Source organism: Barbatula barbatula, assembly GCF_947034865.1.
Source record: "Barbatula barbatula genome assembly, chromosome: 18".
In the NCBI taxonomy this organism is placed as follows: domain Eukaryota; kingdom Metazoa; phylum Chordata; class Actinopteri; order Cypriniformes; family Nemacheilidae; genus Barbatula; species Barbatula barbatula.
In genome coordinates, this window is record NC_136781.1 from 4,508,225 (window position 1) to 4,529,070 (window position 20,846).

At 36.3% G+C, this 20,846-nt stretch overlaps 4 protein-coding genes across 5 annotated transcripts; 3 read left to right on the forward strand and 1 right to left on the reverse strand.

Moving 5' to 3' along the window:
• Positions 1 to 144: 144 nt before the first annotated feature.
• Positions 145 to 2,772, reverse strand: LOC306907880 (UPF0461 protein C5orf24 homolog). Of its 2 annotated transcripts, none has more exons than XM_079480369.1 (2): positions 2,717 to 2,772; positions 145 to 1,534 (listed from the first exon to the last, which is right to left on the reverse strand). In XM_079480369.1, exon 2 carries the CDS (start codon positions 1,529 to 1,531, stop codon positions 932 to 934), a length of 600 nt encoding a protein of 199 aa, XP_079336495.1. In that variant the 5' UTR covers positions 1,532 to 1,534; positions 2,717 to 2,772; the 3' UTR covers positions 145 to 931. The 2 variants fall into 2 exon arrangements, with proteins under 2 accessions (XP_079336495.1, XP_079336494.1); XM_079480368.1 differs by lacking the exon at positions 2,717 to 2,772 and adding an exon at positions 2,043 to 2,173 and having other exon boundaries at positions 151 to 1,534.
• Positions 2,741 to 6,610, forward strand: ppp2caa (protein phosphatase 2 catalytic subunit alpha a). The gene is made up of 7 exons (XM_079480367.1): positions 2,741 to 3,410; positions 4,176 to 4,385; positions 4,505 to 4,678; positions 4,844 to 4,933; positions 5,049 to 5,210; positions 5,349 to 5,467; positions 5,570 to 6,610. Exons 1-7 carry the CDS (start codon positions 3,309 to 3,311, stop codon positions 5,640 to 5,642), a joined length of 930 nt encoding a protein of 309 aa, XP_079336493.1. The 5' UTR covers positions 2,741 to 3,308; the 3' UTR covers positions 5,643 to 6,610.
• Positions 6,611 to 8,760: 2,150 nt separating this feature from the next.
• Positions 8,761 to 15,173, forward strand: sfxn1 (sideroflexin 1). The gene is made up of 11 exons (XM_079480342.1): positions 8,761 to 8,883; positions 10,460 to 10,629; positions 11,024 to 11,194; positions 11,384 to 11,482; positions 11,571 to 11,646; positions 11,852 to 11,937; positions 12,042 to 12,169; positions 12,478 to 12,527; positions 12,683 to 12,732; positions 12,832 to 12,879; positions 12,996 to 15,173. The coding sequence occupies exons 2-11, from the start codon at positions 10,466 to 10,468 to the stop codon at positions 13,090 to 13,092; spliced, it is 969 nt and encodes a 322-aa protein (XP_079336468.1). The 5' UTR covers positions 8,761 to 8,883; positions 10,460 to 10,465; the 3' UTR covers positions 13,093 to 15,173.
• An 836-nt stretch (positions 15,174 to 16,009) lies between these two features.
• Positions 16,010 to 20,409, forward strand: septin8b (septin 8b). The gene is made up of 10 exons (XM_079480341.1): positions 16,010 to 16,131; positions 17,067 to 17,181; positions 17,276 to 17,471; positions 17,611 to 17,797; positions 17,929 to 18,090; positions 18,276 to 18,372; positions 18,580 to 18,748; positions 18,897 to 19,029; positions 19,212 to 19,384; positions 19,882 to 20,409. Exons 1-10 carry the CDS (start codon positions 16,102 to 16,104, stop codon positions 19,883 to 19,885), a joined length of 1,266 nt encoding a protein of 421 aa, XP_079336467.1. The 5' UTR covers positions 16,010 to 16,101; the 3' UTR covers positions 19,886 to 20,409.
• The last annotated feature ends 437 nt before the right edge of the window (positions 20,410 to 20,846 follow it).

Consider the following 20,846-nt stretch of genomic DNA (forward strand, 5'->3'; position numbering starts at 1 on the left):
TTACTCCAAAACAGTTACAGTTTTATAATCATTCTTAAATTACATTATGATGGAGGAATGAACCGCTCACAACACATGATATACAAATAATTAAGTTCATGATAGTAATTTCAACATTTTCCCCACACAACATTTATGTTTTTTGGAGTGACACTTGTTTATTTTTTGCAGATCAGGTGTATTTAATAACACAAAACTGTGATACTTAAAAACAGAACAAAGTCAAAACGTGTAGGAATGTTTTTTTAGGTTCAGTCATTCATTGGCTCGATTCTTTAGATTGGAACACAACACGTTGCCTAATATAAGTGAACAGTTATATTTACTGCCTAAAATCGGACCTCATATAAAAACACAATTTTCTGTTTCAAAAGGGCACCAGACATTCCGTAAATACAACACAACAACAAAAAAGATAAACATACCAGTAGGACAATACAAACTTAGCACTTACACATACACATCAGCTGAAAGGTGTCATTATTACTAGGTAAAGTCAAATGTGTCCCAGAATCTGAAGTGAAATAGGTCATGTGTTGATCCCATTGAAGAGTTCACATCAAAAACATTAAAACAAAAGATTAGTTAAATGTAAACAACACAATTGCAGTTCTTTCTACACTTCACTTGAACAAAGTCTAATGACCGAAAAGATTAATATTTGATTTGATACTGTAACATTATTTCACAATACTACCATCATGCACATCTGTACAATAAGTTAACATGGCAGTAATGCTAAAGGTCTTTGGAAAAAGATACACAAAAGGATCAAATGAATAACACTGGCACATACACATACTTTTAAGTATCAAAATCTCTCATTTTTCTTTGCAAAAGTTTGGCTGTGCAAACACAATTCACTGTGACTTTGGACATGCACCCACATCCCGAGTCCCCCCCCCCCCTAAATAAATAGAAAAGACCTTTTTTACTCAGTATCTTTTTCTTTCACAGTGGCTTCGCACAAGGCTCTCTTCTGCATCATGGTATATGGAAACGGAGCACCATTGCAGCCACTATAGTCCAGTTTGTTAAGTCTTGCCAGTGTCTTGATACTGCCTGGAGGCCTACCTGGGCTCACTTTGTAGCCTGCAGCTTTGGTGGTGCCCAGCGGCCTTCCAGGGCTGGTTTTAAAGCCCGCTGCTCTGGTGGTCCCGGGTGGCCGTCCTGTGCTTGTCCTGTAGCCAGCGGACTTAGTTGTACCCGAGGGCCTGCCTCGTCGTCCGGACTTGCCAAGACCCTTTTTCTTCTTGGATGCCTCTGGTGCCTCTGCAGCCCTCATTCGAACGGTTTGGGAGTGAAATTCATTTTGGGAGTCCTGCATCTGGCAAGACATAGGCTTGATCAACCCCTGTGGCAAGGGAGGCAAATTAGGGAGTGGTAGCTGATGCGAGGAAGGTGGGGCAGAGGGGTAGAATTTGTTGGATTGTGAGCTGCAAAGCTCAAAGTGACTGACTTGGTGTTGACCATCATCACCTATGCTACCCAAACCGTAGTCACTGCTGTTGCTTGCTACTTGGTGCATCATTTTCTGTTGAAATAAAATACATTTAAAAATATAAATTTACAAATGGATGTCTGATGCATATTGAATTGTATTGCAATTCATAAACGGGATATACAAACATTTAATATCATATTTATTTATATAAGTATTGTATATACCCCAAAAGTCTGACTGCTCAAAAACGGGCCTGCAAAAATAACTACAGTGAACGCAGAGGGAGAGAAAGCCCACAATGACACTCGCAAACTACGCAAACAATTACATTTAATGTAGATCGCATCGCTTTACCATTAAATAAAAAAAGCATTAAGTCTTATAATAAAATGAAAATCGACCGAAGAATTTCGTTTATGTGCGTCCATCGTTGTTCTGTCATTCAATATCTTTAGTAACGTTATGTCTTCTCGCCCCGCGTGATGCCTAAATGCGGTTTAGAAATAACTGCAAATAAAACCCGAGGTGAAAAAATAAGAATGTCCCCTAAATATCTGAATGAAGCTGCATATTATGAAGGATAAATAACGTACTGTACCTCATCTAGAACGCGGATCACGGAAGGTGAAGGGTTAAAAATAAAACAGACATTTCTTCCATCCCTGAAACCAAAAGCATAATGCTATTTAACGCAAAAACAAGGACATCCTTGAATCGCGTGGGATTTCCTTATTAAAAAATAGTGATAATTGTGGTTTGTGTAATGAATATTCCCCCCCTGAACCGTTTAGGTTTAAAGCTGAAAGGCAGCCATTTTCGCTAGAAAAAAATAATAAAATAGTACAATGGCTTTTACGCATGCGTCGGATGATGGTGGGAATTTATTTTAATTCTATACCCCTATATTACATAAACTACCACAAAAGTTGGGTGTTAGATAAAAAAGCTGCAATTTAATTATAATTTAATAGTATTTTATAAAGAAGGTAATCATTTATTATTATGATTAGCGTTATTGTTTTATTTATTGCTAACATTCGAACGTGTTTATACACGGACATTCTATTGCATGTTCAATTCTTATTATTGTGAAAAAATCATGTAAGTATCAGGTATGTCTAAGTAAACTGCCCTCTTAATAAAACCCTCTAGACTGCCCTAAATAACGCACTCTTTATAATAACATATCTATAGGCAACAATCTGCCCCAAAACACCTCAAATGTAGCGGTTCTCAAATATGAAAGCATACTAATTGCTGTTTCACTCTTACATCAGATGGCGGCACCAAAAGCACAGAAAACAAAGCAACGCGTCTGCCATGATTTCTACCGTGGTTGGGCGAGAGGGTGTAGCCTATTAATATTAATTAAACCTTTCTGACGTTGTTCCTAATCCGAAAGCCTGCTTTTGAATACTTGTTGGCTAATGAAGCTTCTCATCGATTATCTACCAATGGCTAGCCTCGACTCATGAATAGTAAAAAGGCCTTATCAATTGTAGCCTTCGTCATTTTGAATGCGGATTAGGTGACGTCAACGTACATGAAAAGAGTCTTCATCGCTGCTGCGCACCATAAGCAGACCGCGAGCGAGCACGTGAAAGGAGATTTCGAGCTTCATTTGAACCGTGTCGTGTTTACAGAGGACAATATTATCGTTTTCATAATCAAGGAGTAAGCTAGCAACGCGTCATTTCGTTTTGGTCCCATTCTCAACGTGTTTTAAGGAGAGTCAACAGTTTTATTTCAAACAAATCCGAACTGCGCTTGCTCACTTTGACGCATGACGCCAGACCCAAATAAAGCATCTGAGTAATAGGCGATTCTTTTGATCATTACTTTAATGCTTAGATAGTTAACAAACATGGACGAGAAGACATTTACGAAAGACTTGGACCAATGGATCGAGCAACTGAACGAGTGCAAGCAACTGTCGGAAAACCAAGTGAAGATTTTATGTGAGAAGGTGAGTAACGTGTGACGGCCATCATCACTGTCATTGTTTCATCAAATGTACAAACACGTGTTATGGTGGGCGCATTAGCAGATTGTCTATATTTGTTAGAAGCTCAAATACAGTTGCGGTGCGCTCTTCCCACTGGCCGCGGATCAGAAGATGGCGGTGCCGAATTATTCTATTATTGGCCCTCTGTGCCCCATGGATGTGACTATTGGTTGTTGGCAGCGAAACGCAGTTAGCAACCAGAGCACGGGTTATGCCCACTTTAGTGTTATTCGTTGTCAGGCAGAGAGTCTTAGATGGGGCAGATGCGCCTTTTGGTAAAAACGCATCAGTGAATACAGATGGAAAACTAACTAGCCAGAATTAGGGTTTCAACAACAACAAAAAACTATTTGTTTTTAAATTGCGTAATGGGAGTATGATTGCTCAGACCAATATGTCCCCATTCTGTTTTTCTTCGTTGCTATTTATATCTTTTCCTCCTCACAGTGTACAGCAGTGAAAATAAGTGATTTGACACTTGAAATGACTTTATAGGTGTACTCAAACGTGGTTGTATCATCTACAATATTGTTTACTTGAATGAACAAAATTTACCATTGATGTGACTGTGCAATTGTCCCTTCTTCTAAGGAAGAAGTTTAGCCATTAACCACATGCTTCACCGGTCGAGTCAACATCTGTGCCTTCCTCATCCTGTTAGAGGTTCAGATCGGTTTAATGGCTGAGGCTGTTGTTTAAGTGCGTCTGTCTGTTTATCTTTTGTAGGCGAAAGAAATTTTGTCCAAGGAGTCAAATGTCCAGGAAGTGCGTTGCCCAGTGACAGTATGTGGAGATGTACATGGCCAATTTCACGATCTAATGGAGCTGTTTAAGATTGGGGGTAAATCACCAGATACAAATTACCTCTTCATGGGAGACTACGTGGATAGAGGTTACTATTCAGTAGAAACAGTCACACTTCTGGTGTCTTTAAAGGTACGTGCCGTCAGCTCAGAAGACACAATAGACTTTTGTAATATAGTCTACGTGGCGTTTGGGTCAGAGTGTTGATCAATATGACTGACACGACAACTTGTTTTGAACAAATCTTTCAGGTTCGATATCGAGAGAGAATCACCATCTTGCGTGGCAATCACGAAAGCAGACAGATCACACAAGTCTATGGCTTCTATGACGAATGCCTGAGAAAATATGGAAATGCAAATGTTTGGAAATATTTCACAGACCTCTTTGACTACCTTCCGCTTACAGCCCTTGTAGACACACAGGTAAATTGCTTTGTAGATAACTTAAATAACAGTTAATCATGCTATCCGTTTTTTTTTCATTTATGTCAAAGAAGAAAAAAATTGCACATTAGATTGATGAAAAATCTGTTGCATCTGGTGCACAAACTTTCAGATAAATTCTATGGTTTATTTTTGTGTACACAGATATTCTGTCTCCATGGAGGATTATCACCTTCAATTGATACTCTGGATCACATTCGCGCGTTGGACCGTATCCAAGAAGTTCCCCATGAGGTATAAATTCCACCTGTTAATATCGAACAGATGGCTAGTGTTATTATTTTATTGAAAATCGTTAAGAGCACCAGCTGGAATATAACTGACTAGCTTTACAAAATCGTATTGGCAGGGTCCCATGTGTGATTTGCTGTGGTCAGATCCGGATGACCGCGGTGGCTGGGGAATTTCCCCCAGAGGGGCAGGGTACACATTTGGCCAGGACATATCAGAAACTTTTAATCATGCCAACTGCTTGACTCTGGTCTCACGTGCCCACCAGTTAGTGATGGAGGTAAGAAAAAGGAGGAATTTCTATGCTCTATTTAGAAAAGAACACATTTGTTTAGTCAATGATAAATAAATATATAGACATGAAATGATCAACTCTTTTAATACGATGACAATCATATTTTTTCAAATTATTTTACAGGGTTATAACTGGTGTCATGAACGCAATGTTGTTACGATCTTCAGCGCACCCAATTACTGCTACCGATGTGGAAACCAGGCTGCCATCATGGAACTTGATGACACGCTCAAGTATTCCTTGTACGTTTATGAGCAAAAACAAATAGTGTGACTATGTAATCACATTTATCTAAATCTCACTTTTCGATGTGATTTGTTACTTAAAAAAATGTTTTGTTACAGTTTACAGTTTGACCCTGCGCCACGTCGAGGAGAGCCCCATGTCACTCGTCGCACTCCAGACTATTTCCTGTAGGACGGGAAGGCTTTTTAGAACAGTATTACAGCACTGCCTGGCCAGTGGACAATGATCATTCATAGAAGACATTACATTACATGTATGCATTTGGCAGACGCTTTTATCCAAAGCGACTTGCATTGCATTATACTATACATTGTGTCTGAGCATGTGCAATCCCCTGGGATCGAACCACTGAGCCACAGGAAAGGACCAAAACGTGTGCCATATATGTCATGCAATAAGATGACAATACATGCAGTCATCTCACAAAGTACACAATTACATAATATACAGTAGTACACTCCCATCGGCACAATGTGTTTTTCACTAGAAATGTGTCACTCTACTTAAAAGCTGTTGTTTTTTCAAAGCGCCGTGTGTTTTAGTTGTAAAAATATTTGAATATACACTATAAATGCGTTTTGCTGGACAATGTACAATTTGTGGTGAGCTTCAAATAGTGCTGAGTATTTTAACTGCATTTCCATGCTGCATGGCCTCGGGTACACAGTGAGCTGTCATCAGGCACATTTCCGACTGCTGTTTAAACGAATGCCTCCTGCAGCTTTTTGTGCAGATGGGTGCGAGACGCTTTAGTTTTACTCCTTTTTGAATATTCTTAGTACTTTTTCAATACGTTATTCTTAGTGCCAGGTTACAGAGCATCGGTTTTATTTGTGTCCGCTTTTGTAAATGTTTGCATAATTTCCCTGTAATTGGTAAATGAGAGCACAATTAAAAGGGATGTGGGGATGGGCAATAAAGACCTGTGATATTTATATTAAAATGTAAAGACTGTTTGTTGGACATGGGGCACTTTGGGTATTCTGGGGCTACATTAAGGTCCCAGTGGAATTTGTACTTCCAGGAACTCTGGTTTCTTAAAGATGTGTGTGTGCCATGTGACTGTTTTGTCTGCATTTGGCCTGTGATAGGCTCCATTGACCCGGATAAGGATGCTTCTTAAAGGGATATTTCACCCCAAAATAAGATTCTGTCATAATTTATTCACTCTCATGTCGTTAAAACCTGTAGCCTATGTGACTTTCTATTTGTGGAACACAACATTTATTTTGAGAAATGTCAATGGGAGCCATGTTGTTGTTTGGGTACCAACGTTCTTCAAAATGTATTTTGCGTCCTATAGAACAAAGAAATCCATACGAGGATAAGTAAATCATGATTTCCATCATGAACTATCTCTTTACGAATATAACTGTAATCTTTAGCTCTTCCTCTGCCATAGGGTGGTGCAAAAGAGTCATCGTAAATGATGATTGATTTTTATTATCGTTGTGAAAAAGTTTCCAAAAGATGGCGCTATATTCATAAACAGTTATCTGTTCAATGTTTTTTTTTTGCTTTGGCACCCTGTGAATGAACCTCTCAGAAATTTTAACTCCTAGAAACTGGGATCAGAAAAGGTTTCTTAAAGATTTATTCCAGGAAGCATGGTTAATTTACCGTCAGCTAAACCCTGAACCCCGGGTTGATTAACCCAAACCTTGCTTACTCCAGATGTTATTGTCAAAGATTTCGCTGTCTGCGTTTAGGTTTATTTTAACGTTTATTTTATACATGTACTATACATTTAGTTTTAAAATATATCACTTTATTTGCTCAAATGTCACACAAAGTATAGACATATGCGTCTAGAAATCATTGAAGGACATTTAATAACAAATAACAAAATCTCAAATAAACATCAAATCTAAAAAAAATGACAAAATCTCAAATAAATGACAAAATCTCAAATAAATTACAAAATCTCAAATAAATTACAAAATCTCATATAAATAACAAAATCTCAAATAACAAAATCTCAAATAACTAACAAAATCTGAAATAAATAACAAAATCTCAAATAAATAACAAAATCTCAAATAAATAACAAAATCTCAAATAAATAACAAAATCTCAAATAAATTACAAAATCTCAAATAAATAACAAAATCTCAAATAAAGAACAAAATCTCAAATAACAAAATCTCAAATAACAAAATCTCAAATAAATAACAAAATCTCAAATAAATTACAAAATCTCAAATAAATAACAAAATCTCAAATAACAAAATCTCAAATAAATAACAAAATCTCAAATAACAAAATCTCAAATAAATAACAAAATCTCAAATAAATAACAAAATCTCAAATAAATAACAAAATCTCAAATAAATAACAAAATCTCAAATAAATTACAAAATCTCAAATAACAAAATCTCAAATAAATAACAAAATCTCAAATAACAAAATCTCAAATAAATAACAAAATCTCAAATAACAAAATCTCAAATAACAAAATCTCAAATAAATAACAAAATCTCAAATAAATAACAAAATCTCAAATAAATAACAAAATCTCAAATAAATAACAAAATCTCAAATAACAAAATCTCAAATAACAAAATCTCAAATAAATAACAAAATCTCAAATAAATAACAAAATCTCAAATAAATTACAAAATCTCAAATAACAAAATCTCAAATAAATAACAAAATCTCAAATAACAAAATCTCAAATAAATAACAAAATCTCAAATAAATAACAAAATCTCAAATAACAAAATCTCAAATAAATAACAAAATCTCAAATAAATAACAAAATCTCAAATAAATAACAAAATCTCAAATAACAAAATCTCAAATAAATAACAAAATCTCAAATAAATAACAAAATCTCAAATAACAAAATCTCAAATAAATAACAAAATCTCAAATAAATAACAAAATCTCAAATAACAAAATCTCAAATAAATAACAAAATCTCAAATAAATAACAAAATCTCAAATAAATAACAAAATCTCAAATAACAAAATCTCAAATAACAAAATCTCAAATAAATAACAAAATCTCAAATAAATAACAAAATCTCAAATAAATAACAAAATCTCAAATAAATAACAAAATCTCAAATAAATAACAACATCTGCATTCCTTTCTTTTTAAAACAATTGTCTCCGTTGATAACACTACGTTTTACCAGTTAGTGGACGTAAGCAGCAAAGATCTGTAGAGGAGTATATGTGCTTGTGTCTTTGGTTTATACGTTGTCACATTTCCCAATTCCTTACGAAGATGTTCTGAACTTTTAATTTGAAATCTCATAAATCGGTTGGTTCGTCGCATAGGGGTAGCGTGCGTTGCGGCTTACTTCACATTCATTCGTAAATACCAAATTAGCCCTAGTGAGCGAGACTGATATCTACTGCGGAGAGCTGTGATCGTGTCTGACGGCGGGCTTTGCACTGTTGCACTGTAAGTATAAGAACCTTTATTTATATATTTTTTCCAGATGGCATTAAAAAAACATCTTTTTTTATAAGCACAGTTTAGATTGTCAATCCCATGTTGTCAGTAAGTGGATTTGTGATGTGGCATCCAGGGGTTGACATGGAGGTGCACAGCTGCAGCTGCACAGATGTTTTTTTTGAAGATATAACTGTCACATAATGCTTGGCATCCGCAGTATCACTCCATTTTTCATAAACACGAGATTTAAGCATGGTACAATTTATATTTGTCTTACACAAAACCTAGTGGAGCCAGCCAACCGGTACTGACTGGTTCTGGACCCTATTTGGCTATAAGGTAACAATGATAATATTTCAACAAATAATCCTCAGAACGAGACGCGTCCTAATCACAGCGCAATACATAAGAATAACATTTACAATGCATCTCAGAAAATATTTTCCTTTGTTTTTTCTTTAAAACGAACCAATGCAAAAGGTTGTAATAGAAACTATTCAATCTAATCCAAACATTTAACACAAATATTATTGAAATAATAGCGAATTTGTAGGGATCAAATGAGGCAGATGAATAAACAAAAAAAGCGAAAGTGTCACATCATCTGTGTTCAAAGTTCAGATCAAGGTTCCTGTGGATCCTTGAATATCTTATCACCGCGATCGACAGAAAGCATAACATTGTTACTTTTACTTTAATGATTAAACTTGACATCAAAGGCATGCGGTCTCGTGCCTTCTTTCGTTTTAAAGAGACACGCACCCAGCGATGTAAAATGCTTGATTTTCTCTCCCTCCTTCTACAGCCATCTTTGGTGCATTGTCAAGACGAAAATCCGAACATTTAATGCATGCACGTCATTACATTTAAATCATTCTGCCTCGTGAATGAATGTCTCGGCAACACGCAAATGCGTTTAAATGGTTAAATACGGCTTCGTCGTCTTTGGGTTTTATCTGCAACCTCGGTGAAACCTTTCATACAGAAATCGCTTTTCTATTGGTCACTGTAGAAGAAACGTATCCGCCCAGTGCTATAAAGATGGATTATCACTGCTTCTGCCCTGCTCGTGAATTCAATGAATCGACCAACCCTCCATTCACACGAACTTTCAGATCATTATTTGCACAGAGCAAAGCGATTATGTGAATGCACGTGTTCAAGCATGCAACAGCGTTTATGCATAGAAGATGCGGAGACACAGCAGCACATGATGTAATGTTCAATCAGACAGATTTTCGAGCAGGTCTCTGGATGACTGGACAGATGGGACAAGTGCATGCTGATCCAGCACTGGCTGAGAGGAATTTCATGTCCAAGCATTGTTCAGTTTTCAGGGGGGGATGTTTGTGGACATAGTTTTGTCCATATAAAGGGGAAAACTGGAAAGGAATCATACGTTGTAGTTACACAATATTAGACAGGTCATTTTGAACCTTTTAGACCATTCAAGTCAAAAAGTGTTGTGGTCCATGACATTCTCAATACTGTGTGCGGACATCTTTAAACTATTAAGTGCATAGCCAGAATGATTTGTTCTGTTTAGATAAGATCAAGTTTTAACAGAGGAATATGTTCACAGAGTACCATGGCGGCCGAGCTCTCCACCTCCATAAATGTAAAAGAGCCTCGCTGGGATCAGGGAACATTTGTGGGTCGAGCAAAGCATTTCTTTACCGTCACAGACCCCAGAAATATCCTCCTGTCAAATGAACATCTTGAAAAAGCACGTCAAATCATTCAGGATTACAGGTAAACGAAAAAGACAGTCTCATTTTATACTACACCTACGATATTAAAATGTGAGCAAAAGGTCTGGGACCCCTTAGAGCTTCCACTGAGATATGCATGTATTTTGTATGATTTGCCTAAATTATCATAAAAAATATATAATTTGTCCAACCAAACGTAAAAATTCTGTCATGATTTTGTGGTATTGATTCAAACCTATGTGACAATTGTTTTCCCGTGAAACGTGAAAAGATGACATTTTGAAGAATTTCTCTGTAACAAATACTGTACGACTTTGACTTGATTTTCAATATATGATGACTTAGATTTACAGCTCCAATCCTCATTCACTTTCGTTCTACGAAAAAGAGTTTGCTAGATAACAAAATACATTATCACCATCTTCCACTTGAAGACAGGGGGTAGTAGCACCAGGTCTAACAGAAGATGAGCTCTGGAGGGCCAAGTATATTTTTGACTCGGCATTCCATCCGGACACAGGCGAGAAAATGCTCCTGATTGGTCGCATGTCTGCTCAGGTCCCCATGAACATGACCATCACTGGATGCATGATGACTTTCTACAGGTGCATTATGGTCTAGTTTCTAGTCTGGTTCATGTACCGTATGTAACCCATGTGTTTATATTATGTAACTTTTAACTCAAGTACAATTTGTTTTCCACATATGCATATTAATGTGCTGTGTTGTCATCATTTAAAATACACTTTTTTTATTACGACATTGCATAATAATGAATTTATTCTTGCTTTCAGGACAACTCCAGCAGTTTTGTTTTGGCAGTGGATCAATCAGTCTTTCAATGCAATTGTCAATTACACCAACAGGAGTGGAGACGCTCCCATCACAGTAAAGTAAGAGTTAAGATCTTACGATTTTTCTTCTGTGCGAGTTAAAGTGACCGAATTTGCGTTATTCATACATCATATTGTTTCCTTACAGCCAGCTCGGCACAGCATATGTATCAGCCACCACAGGTGCAGTGGCTACTGCTTTAGGACTAAATGCTTTGGCAAAGGTAAAGATCTATTGTTATTTACTATAGATCTTAATAATAATTCTGTTCCCTTTATAGAATTATAACACAATTCAGTTCAACTTGTTATGTGATCATGACATTTGTCACAGCAGTTATGCTATGATTTCATAATGTAAAATGTATTTATGTACATCCATATGTGTGTTTATTCCGTTAATAAATCTTCAAATGTTGTCTGTTTCAGCACGTTTCTCCGCTCATAGGACGGTTTGTACCGTTCGCTGCTGTAGCTGCTGCTAACTGTATCAATATTCCACTTATGAGACAACGGTATATAATGATGAATACTAAAGAACTTCATGTCTGTTTCACGTTATTTGTGTTATGATGGACATAAACAGTTTACATGAGTGCTTCTCTTGTGTTTATATTAGGGAACTCAAACATGGCATTCCAGTAACAGATGAGAATGACAACAGGTTAGGAGAATCTTCAAAGGCAGCTGAACAGGCCATCACACAGGTGGTGGTGTCCAGAATCCTCATGGCCTCTCCTGGAATGGGTTTGTTCTACACTTCTTGTGTAGAAGATTCATTAATTTTAACTGTTGGCATGCAATGAATTAGGCTATAGACTGTTTCACCGAACACAGGCCCCAGGCCCAAAGTAAAATTCTGGTCTGTGTTTGGTTATAACATCATTTATTTTATATTTAATTTATATCAGTGTTAGTTTGTATTTTAAACATTAAATGTATCTAATATTTATATAATATTGTATATTCATTGTATTAAATTAAATTAAATTATTCTATACACTAAATTTACGAAAGACCTTCACCACACATATATTTTGCTTTTTTCCTTGTAGCTATTCCTCCCTTTTTAATGAATGCTTTGGAAAAGAAGGCATTCCTCAAGGTATTTTCAATCATCTCTTTACATCTTGCTTACTTTCCCAAGAACTCCTCAATCGGTTTGGTGCAAACTGCAACGCATACATTAGACTTTACAATGACCCCATAGAATCATCTGCTTTGTTCTGATGTTGCTTTTACCCCTCCTCACCTTTTCAGAGGTTTCCGTGGATGAGTGCACCCATTCAAGTCGGCTTGGTTGGATTTTGGTGAGTTTCCAGTTTGGTGATGTTCAAAAAAACTGTTATTTTTGGAACAAACCGAGACATTGATGATTCATTAAATTGTGTACACCTCTTTTTTCCTAGTCTTGTGTTTGCAACCCCATTGTGCTGTGCGTTATTCCCGCAAAAGAGGTGAGCAAACTTTCACAATTTTGCCTGTTAACCTTTACTAACGTTATCTTGCACATCAGTTTGTAGCAATTCTGTAGCGCATAATCGTTGCAAATCTTCTGATTAAACACGTGCAGCTCAATGGCAGTGAGCCGCTTGGAACCAGAACTGCAAGAGAAAATTCGAGCCAGTCATCCTGGTGTAGAGATTGTCTATTTCAACAAAGGACTGTAAGACCAACTTCGGTAAACCTTCACTCTACTGTAATGATTTCATTTCCCGTGAATTTAAGACATCTCCTTTTGTGCCAAAGTCTTCTCCAGGACATTAGTCATTTTGTAAGATGCTTTACATTTTTGACTGTTTTAGTGATTTAAAATGAAATGGATTTTGTCATTAGCTGTGTTAGTCAATTGTCTTACGGTGCTCATCCAGACTACTGTGTGTACATGTAATTATTTTCCACATTCCTGAAATAATCGTGTTTGCTGCCATTCAATGTTATTTTAAGGATCAAAGATTATTGTCTTGTTCTCTTTGTTAGCATTGCAATCAGTATTTCGTGTTAATCTTTTCACGAGGGTTGCTGTTTATACAGTACTGCCAAATTTGAACTTCAGTTTAAAGTTACGTGACCTCTTTGACAATAGTGCAATCTGTCGAACACATTGCCAAATACAAACCTCTGCTGCACATTTCCTTAAAAACAGGTTCAATAAACAGAGAAACGATCGCATGGTTTTAAAGAAGAGTATTATATTTTACTATCCTAAGTATTTTGAGTTTAAAAACCCCTTTAGATGTGATCATAGTGTGTATGTTCATCAAATTTTTTCTGCTTGCCAGTCGTGCATGAACAAATGTAAAGTGAAAACAGAGTGAGGTTAAAGTTCAAAGTGTTCTCATTGACTGTTCCAAAGTTCACTCCACTCTCAGTTTAAAAAAATTTTGTTGCATAAATGAATTCTGCCTGTTTTTGTCATATATATGTCATATTTTCATGCTCAATGTTAATTTGTTTATACATTTGTTAATAAACACAACAGTAACATAGAACAAGAACAATATTAACAATAATAACAAAGACTAATCTAAGCTTATGTGCTAGAAGACATAAGCTAGTTATCGTCTTCTAGATCTTTTTCTACAAATTGTAAGTCTGTACAATCCAAACAGTATTTTTAAGTTCTTGCTAGAGTACCGGTTTATATTTCTGAAGTATTACTTTGCCTTTCCTTAGACATCATGTATTCTATCCATCTATTTCTTAATGTTTTTAATGGTGTTAAACTGTGCACATTCCGTTTTATTGACAGTCTTCATGTGTTGAGATATTTTATATGTTTAATGTTTAATATGTTGGCTTGAAACTGTATAACAATAAGAACTCTTGGTTAGCTGTGTGTTGACCGCTCAGACCTTGATGTTGTGAGATTGTTGATGTGCCACATTAGTTCAGTTAATGAATGTCTTGGAAGTTATGAAATCAAACTTATCTTCCTATGAGTACAGAGGTTGGTTTGTTGAATTGTGACAAAAGCACAACAGCTGTTATTTAAGTTTTTCAGTTTTCAACCGGTTTCATAACTGTATGTTTCACACTTCTCAGTGGATGTTTATGAATGAGTAATTCAGTTTTTTAAATAATGTACTGAATATTATTTTGTAGCTAGATCAGGACTCACAGGGGCTCTTTCATGGGTGGGGCCCTTCTCTCCCCGACCCAATGAGTTGTCTATACCACACAGGACCTTAGTGGAGCCCCATCATTAGTCAGGACAATGCTCCTGGTAGTGTTCCCATGACGACGGCCCTTGCCAGATAGGTGCTATATGGCCAGATTTTATTTGAGATTCGTGACCTATGTATTTTATAACTGATTTCAAAGGAGTCGTCATCTTTTAGTTACAGTATTGATAATACACTTTTATTTAAAGCTTCTTTATGAGGTTGTTGAATTCATTGATTATATACTAAGTAAAATCCACTGAATACAATGATTTCTTGACAAGAAAGCATCCATGAATTAAACATTTACTTTCCGATCTTATAATTTATATGATCAACTATTTAACAAGGCATCTTGGTAACAAAGCAAATGAGAATATTCGTGTGAATAGGTGTCAGTCAACTCTCTTAACCGAACAAGTTCCTCAAAATCACAAATAATTTGTTTACAATAAATGAGATGGGGTTTTGTTTTCAAGATGACTATTTAATTTTTTTTATTTTACAGTGAATGGGGATATTGTACTGTGTAGATTACACTGTACTGTGTTGATTACCTAAATTAAATAAAGACTTCAAAGCAACTTATATTTATTTATTCTACTGTATGAAATGCACGCATCAATACGTATTTATTTCAGACTTTAAGACTTATTCAAGCGGATGAGAAGACTTTGATCTGGTGGTGGAACATGCTCGTATTTATTAATGGTATTTATACATTTTTTAATGGTATATAATTGTTCCAAAGCTGTTTTAATTTATTTGTTCTGATGAACTCATAGAAAGATATTTGAAATTTTCATTTTTGTGTGGAGTATCCCTTTAATGTCATGCAGTACACCTGCTGTCACTGAGCTGCAAAAATAAAAATATAAAGAAGCTACATTTTAAATATATAAGAAATTCATAGGAGTTTAAATATGAGTATAGAAATACTTTACATTGCTTGTAGGATGAACATAAAGCTTGCGAAAGGCGACGACTAGTGGCCATATATATGAAGCTCTTCGTGTTTTTCGGTTACTAGGCAACAATTTCATGAGTAAAAGTTCACGTTCAAAACATTAGACTAAAATAAATATTAAAATTGTTTAATAGTATGACAATTACGATACAATCGTATAAAACTAATTTTACTAAACGAAGGGAAATTTCCTTATTTCAAAACGTGTCTAAAAGGAAATAACAAAGTTAAACGACTTTTTCTTGTTTACAGCCAACGGCTGAAACAGAAAACGATTAATGGGCTAAATTGGACGCCGTACTTTAGACTTGAACAAAACAGTTTACTATTTTTATTAAAAAATAAATAAATGCAGCTTCTCACTAGCAGAATCATATATTTAAGTATGTAGTAGTCATATATTTAACAGCGTCATCTGCTATTTCTTCTGACATGAGGCGTTCCCGTCAAATGAGTAAGTGAGTGAGTGAGTTAGAGAGAGAGAGAGAGAGAGAGAGAGAGAGCTCAATAAATGAAACCATGTCGTCAGTACTATCCTTTATATCTGCATGGCTGCCACCGATGTAACTATATATCCAGTAAGATATAACTCTCTTTTATTTACGTTGCATTCTTATTATCAGTACGAAATGCGAATAGCTTAATCATTTATGAAATGTTCATAAACATTCGTTTGTAAACGGAACAGATGCGGTAATTTATCTGGTTGCAATAATGTATGCAATGCATTTGATGGATTTAGGATTAAGGGAGCTTTAGATTTATACTTAAACACGTCACTTTTAGTCCTGCACGAAACTTTGCAATGCTGCAGTGACGTTACCTAATGCATGTCATATTGGTACCATGAGAAACTTTTCTGAAAGTGTAATTTTCTTAATAATTTATATATCAGTATAGTTCAATTTCACTATTTATAGTTGTTCTATTGTTATATGTATAGTAGGGTCTTTCTGCGGGTAACTTCACTCTTAACCATCACATACTTATAAGCAGATAAGAAGCTCTTGGTTGTTTCTTCAGTCAGCATGTCCCAAACACTTTAATGTTTACCTTTCTGCATTATAAATGGGGGTTTAGACTAACATTCTACTTTTGGAGTATGTGAACACCACACTTGAAATATATTTCTGAGGGCGAGGGCTGTGAAAATCTTCAATTACTTAGAAACACAGGCTCAATAAAGAGCTCTTTGTGTCCCAGTGTGTGTGTTCAGAATACTGGGGCAGTAGAACAGATGAAGACTGTGTGAAACACTTCCTGGTGTTTGTATAAAGTCAGCAGCTCTGAATACCACAGCATGCTGTTTTTCTCTGTGATCAACACTCGTACCAGGATCCATGCATACCAATGTTCAAGTGCGTCTGAAAGTCTGTTTAGATGATGACATTTCTTCTCTGGACTTCAAATGCAGAACCATTAGCATTTGCATTTATATCCTGATCCCCTAAATGTGATGCTTTGAGTTCTTAAGCCAAGGTTTCACCGTTGTATCAATGTCATCATATTTCAGTGTGAGGAGATGAGGTCTCTCGCCCTCAGTGGTCATGTTGGTTTTGACAGTCTACCTGATCAGCTGGTGAGTAAAACAGTGAGCCAGGGATTCAGCTTCAACATTCTCTGTGCAGGTGAGCATGAACATCTTTAATACAACCCCCATAAAAATGTTTGAATTGTTGCAAAATATTGTGAAACCAACTTCATTTTGTATGGCTTTTACAGGTGAAACCGGAATTGGCAAGTCAACCTTAATGAACACCCTATTTAACACCACTTTTGAGAATGAAGAGGTCAGCCATTTCCAGAACGGCGTGTACTTACGGCCCAGAACGTATAACATGCAGGAAAGCAATGTGGATTTAAAGCTGACTATTGTGGACACTGTGGGATTTGGGGACCAGGTTAATAAAGAAGAAAGGTGATGCATTCCATGTTTGGAGAGGGATTCCTTTGATCGCGTTGAATTACATTTTTTTATTATACATTTTGAAGACTTCTTCGATTTTTTTGTGTGGGTCTAGGTGTGTCTAGAATTTGTTTTGTCTCATTTTCTGCAGTTATAAACCTGTTGTGGACTACATTGATGCCCAGTTTGAAAGCTTCCTAGAGGAGGAGCTTAAAATCAAACGTTCTCTTTACGACTATCAAGATTCACGCATCCACATCTGCCTCTACTTCATTTCTCCTACCGGGCACTCATTGAAATCTCTAGATCTGGTCACTATGAAGAAACTAGATTGTAAGGTATTGTTTTCCAAGCACTCATGTCATTCATGATGTATTCTGTAGTATGCATGCTATGTTCACTGAAAAAGCTGATGCTATCGACCACACATTGTTTCTAATGAATGTGTCTATTTTTACTACATATCTAGGTCAACATTATCCCCATCATCGCAAAGGCAGACACTGTTTCCAAAAGTGAACTTCAGAAATTCAAGATGAAGATCATGAGCGAACTGGTCAGCAATGGTGTTCAGATATACCAGTTTCCAACAGACGATGAAGCTGTTGCGGAAATTAACTCTTCTATGAATGTAAGAGAAGCTTCAGACAAAATACTGAGTATGATGTTAGGGGAGCATTACTTGTTCCGACTTGTTGATGATGATGTGGTCACAATGTTTTGCAACAATTCTGTCATCGATTGAAAAGGATAAACACCATGTGTACCTTAGAAACTCCCGTCAGACAGGTCAGACATGTGTTTGTGTTGCTGCAGGCACATCTGCCGTTTGCTGTGGTTGGAAGCAGTGAAGAGGTTAAAATTGGAAACAAAATGGTGCGAGCCAGACAGTACCCATGGGGAGTGGTGCAAGGTATGTTTTGCACAAGCCTTTCGTCGTATAAACAAGCCTCTTGTTATATATCATAGCTTCGTTTTCAATACACAACAGAATGCAAAATGCAAACAAACTACTTCTAAAGTGAACACGCAAAATGAAAGCTTTTTTATTGCAAAATTATCTTAACACAATCATATCCTAACTATGGGAGATTATCACATTCTAATGTTTTCTCCTCAGTGGAGAACGAGAGTCATTGTGATTTTGTGAAGCTCCGAGAGATGCTAATTCGTGTCAACATGTTGGATCTGAGGGAACAGACCCATGCAAGACACTATGAGCTGTACCGTCGCTGCAAACTAGAGGAGATGGGCTTCAAAGATACAGACGCTGACAGCGAGCCTTTTAGGTTCTAATGATGCATCTGTGCTACATCATCTAACATAATGCTAATTTCTTTCAAGTACATTATGTAACAATGTATCACGTAATTGTCATGAAACAGTTAATTTCCAATGAGGTCATTTGAGGATCTGTTAATGCTGTTCAATCTCTAGTCTGCAGGAGACATATGTGGCCAAGAGGAAAGAATTTATTGGGGAGCTACAACTCAAAGAAGAGCAGATGAGACAGATGTTTGTCAACAAAGTGAAAGAGACAGAGGCGGAGCTTAAGGAGAAAGAAAGAGAGGTAATGTAACATTTATATCATTTTCTTTGGTAGAAAATAATATTTGTAACCGAACAACAGCGGTACCCATTCACTGTATGGACAAAAAAAACCATATATTTTGTGTTCTATGAAATAATGTCATACTTGTTTGAAATGACAAGGGGTGAGTAAATTATGCTTGTCACTATACATTTTCCCAGCTTCATGAAAGGTTTGAGCTGCTTAAACGTACTCATCAGGAAGAAAAGAGGAATCTGGAGGAGAAGCGCAGAGATTTAGAAGTTGAGATAAACGCCTTCAACAGGAGGAAAGTGGCTGCTGAAACCCTACAGTCTCTTCAATGTTCCTCTGCCATCAAAAAGGACAAGAAAACGTAAGTCTCTAATGATTCTCCTGCTTTATGTGAGGCTGTCTGTTCCTATCACTGGTGGTCACTTTCTGCCTCTCTTTGGTGAATGCAGACCGATCTGATTTCTGTCAGTGGTGCTCTCTGTGATTCACTGTGGGCCTTTTTGTTTGTCTGTGTCGACTACTGAAGCCACAGTAGAGCATTCTGGGACAGTAAAGCTCAATGGCAGACATTTGGCAGGGATGCAGAGATAGATGATGGCATGTGGACTCAGACTTGGCAGGAGGCAGTGGTTGCCTGGTACCACTAGATGCCTTCATCAGTGTTGCGTGTTTGTTAGCACACTTTGTTGGTTAAACATTTAACTAGCAATACTTTAAAGCTGTGATGAAAAGGGATTTGTCCATTTTAAAATAAAGGGCAATACCACCCTAACACTTGTTTTAAAAGGAACTATGTAAACACCAGAACCATTGCATGCACCATTTTATTCATATTTTATCTCCTCTCTTTCTTTCCAGTTGATTGGACACCCAAAGGAAATATCAGTAACTACAACATGTAACTGACCAGTTATCTACCAGCTTTTTATATGTGAAAGAAGACTTTCACTGGTCACTACAACCTTAAGGCTATGTGAACATTCATTGATACTTCTCTTGGTTTACATTACACTTCCAGAAACATGAAACACTGTATACAAAGTACCAGAGAGGAGCATTAATTCCATATAAATAGCATCACATTAGAGACATTTTTATTTGAAACGTTGTTAATAGCCGTGCTTTAGTATGGTAACTGGACTGCAATTCTAAATGTGTTGTAGATATTCGTTCATTAACAGTTTTACTAGTTTACAAAGTATTTAGCATATTAACTAGAATAGTGTCACATTATTTTCAAGTTTAAATATGTCCTGTTGGTTTTTGGCTTTTTTATCCATATGTATATTTTGAAATAAAAATAACTTCCTAATTATTTTGAGTACATCCTATATGTAACAGTCACTGAAATTAAAATGTATATTTTTTGCATATTCCTGTAACCTTAAAAAGACTCTCAAGTTGTTATTCCAATAGTGACCCAGCTAACACAGTTACGTTGTGACGACTTACCTGGACCTGACCATATGCAACCATAATAACGTTCCAGCGACGTAACTTTGTGATTCCCATATTCGTCGAGACGACGTAACATTGCAAGTTGTTGGGACATGCATGGTGATGACCTCCCGAAGACATACCTGGAACGTACCATTTTCGTCGCAGCCACGTACCAAATAACGTTTCTTGGACGTGGTGAGCATGTCCTAACGACCAAACAGTCACGTGGTTAACGTTATTAAAATGTAATTTAAACAATTATCATTCCTCACATGGAGGATGACATTAATTTGTGATTTCATCTATTGGTAAAATATACATAATTGAAATGATTATTTATTGAAATAAATAAATCTATATTTTATTTATTCTATAGTACATGA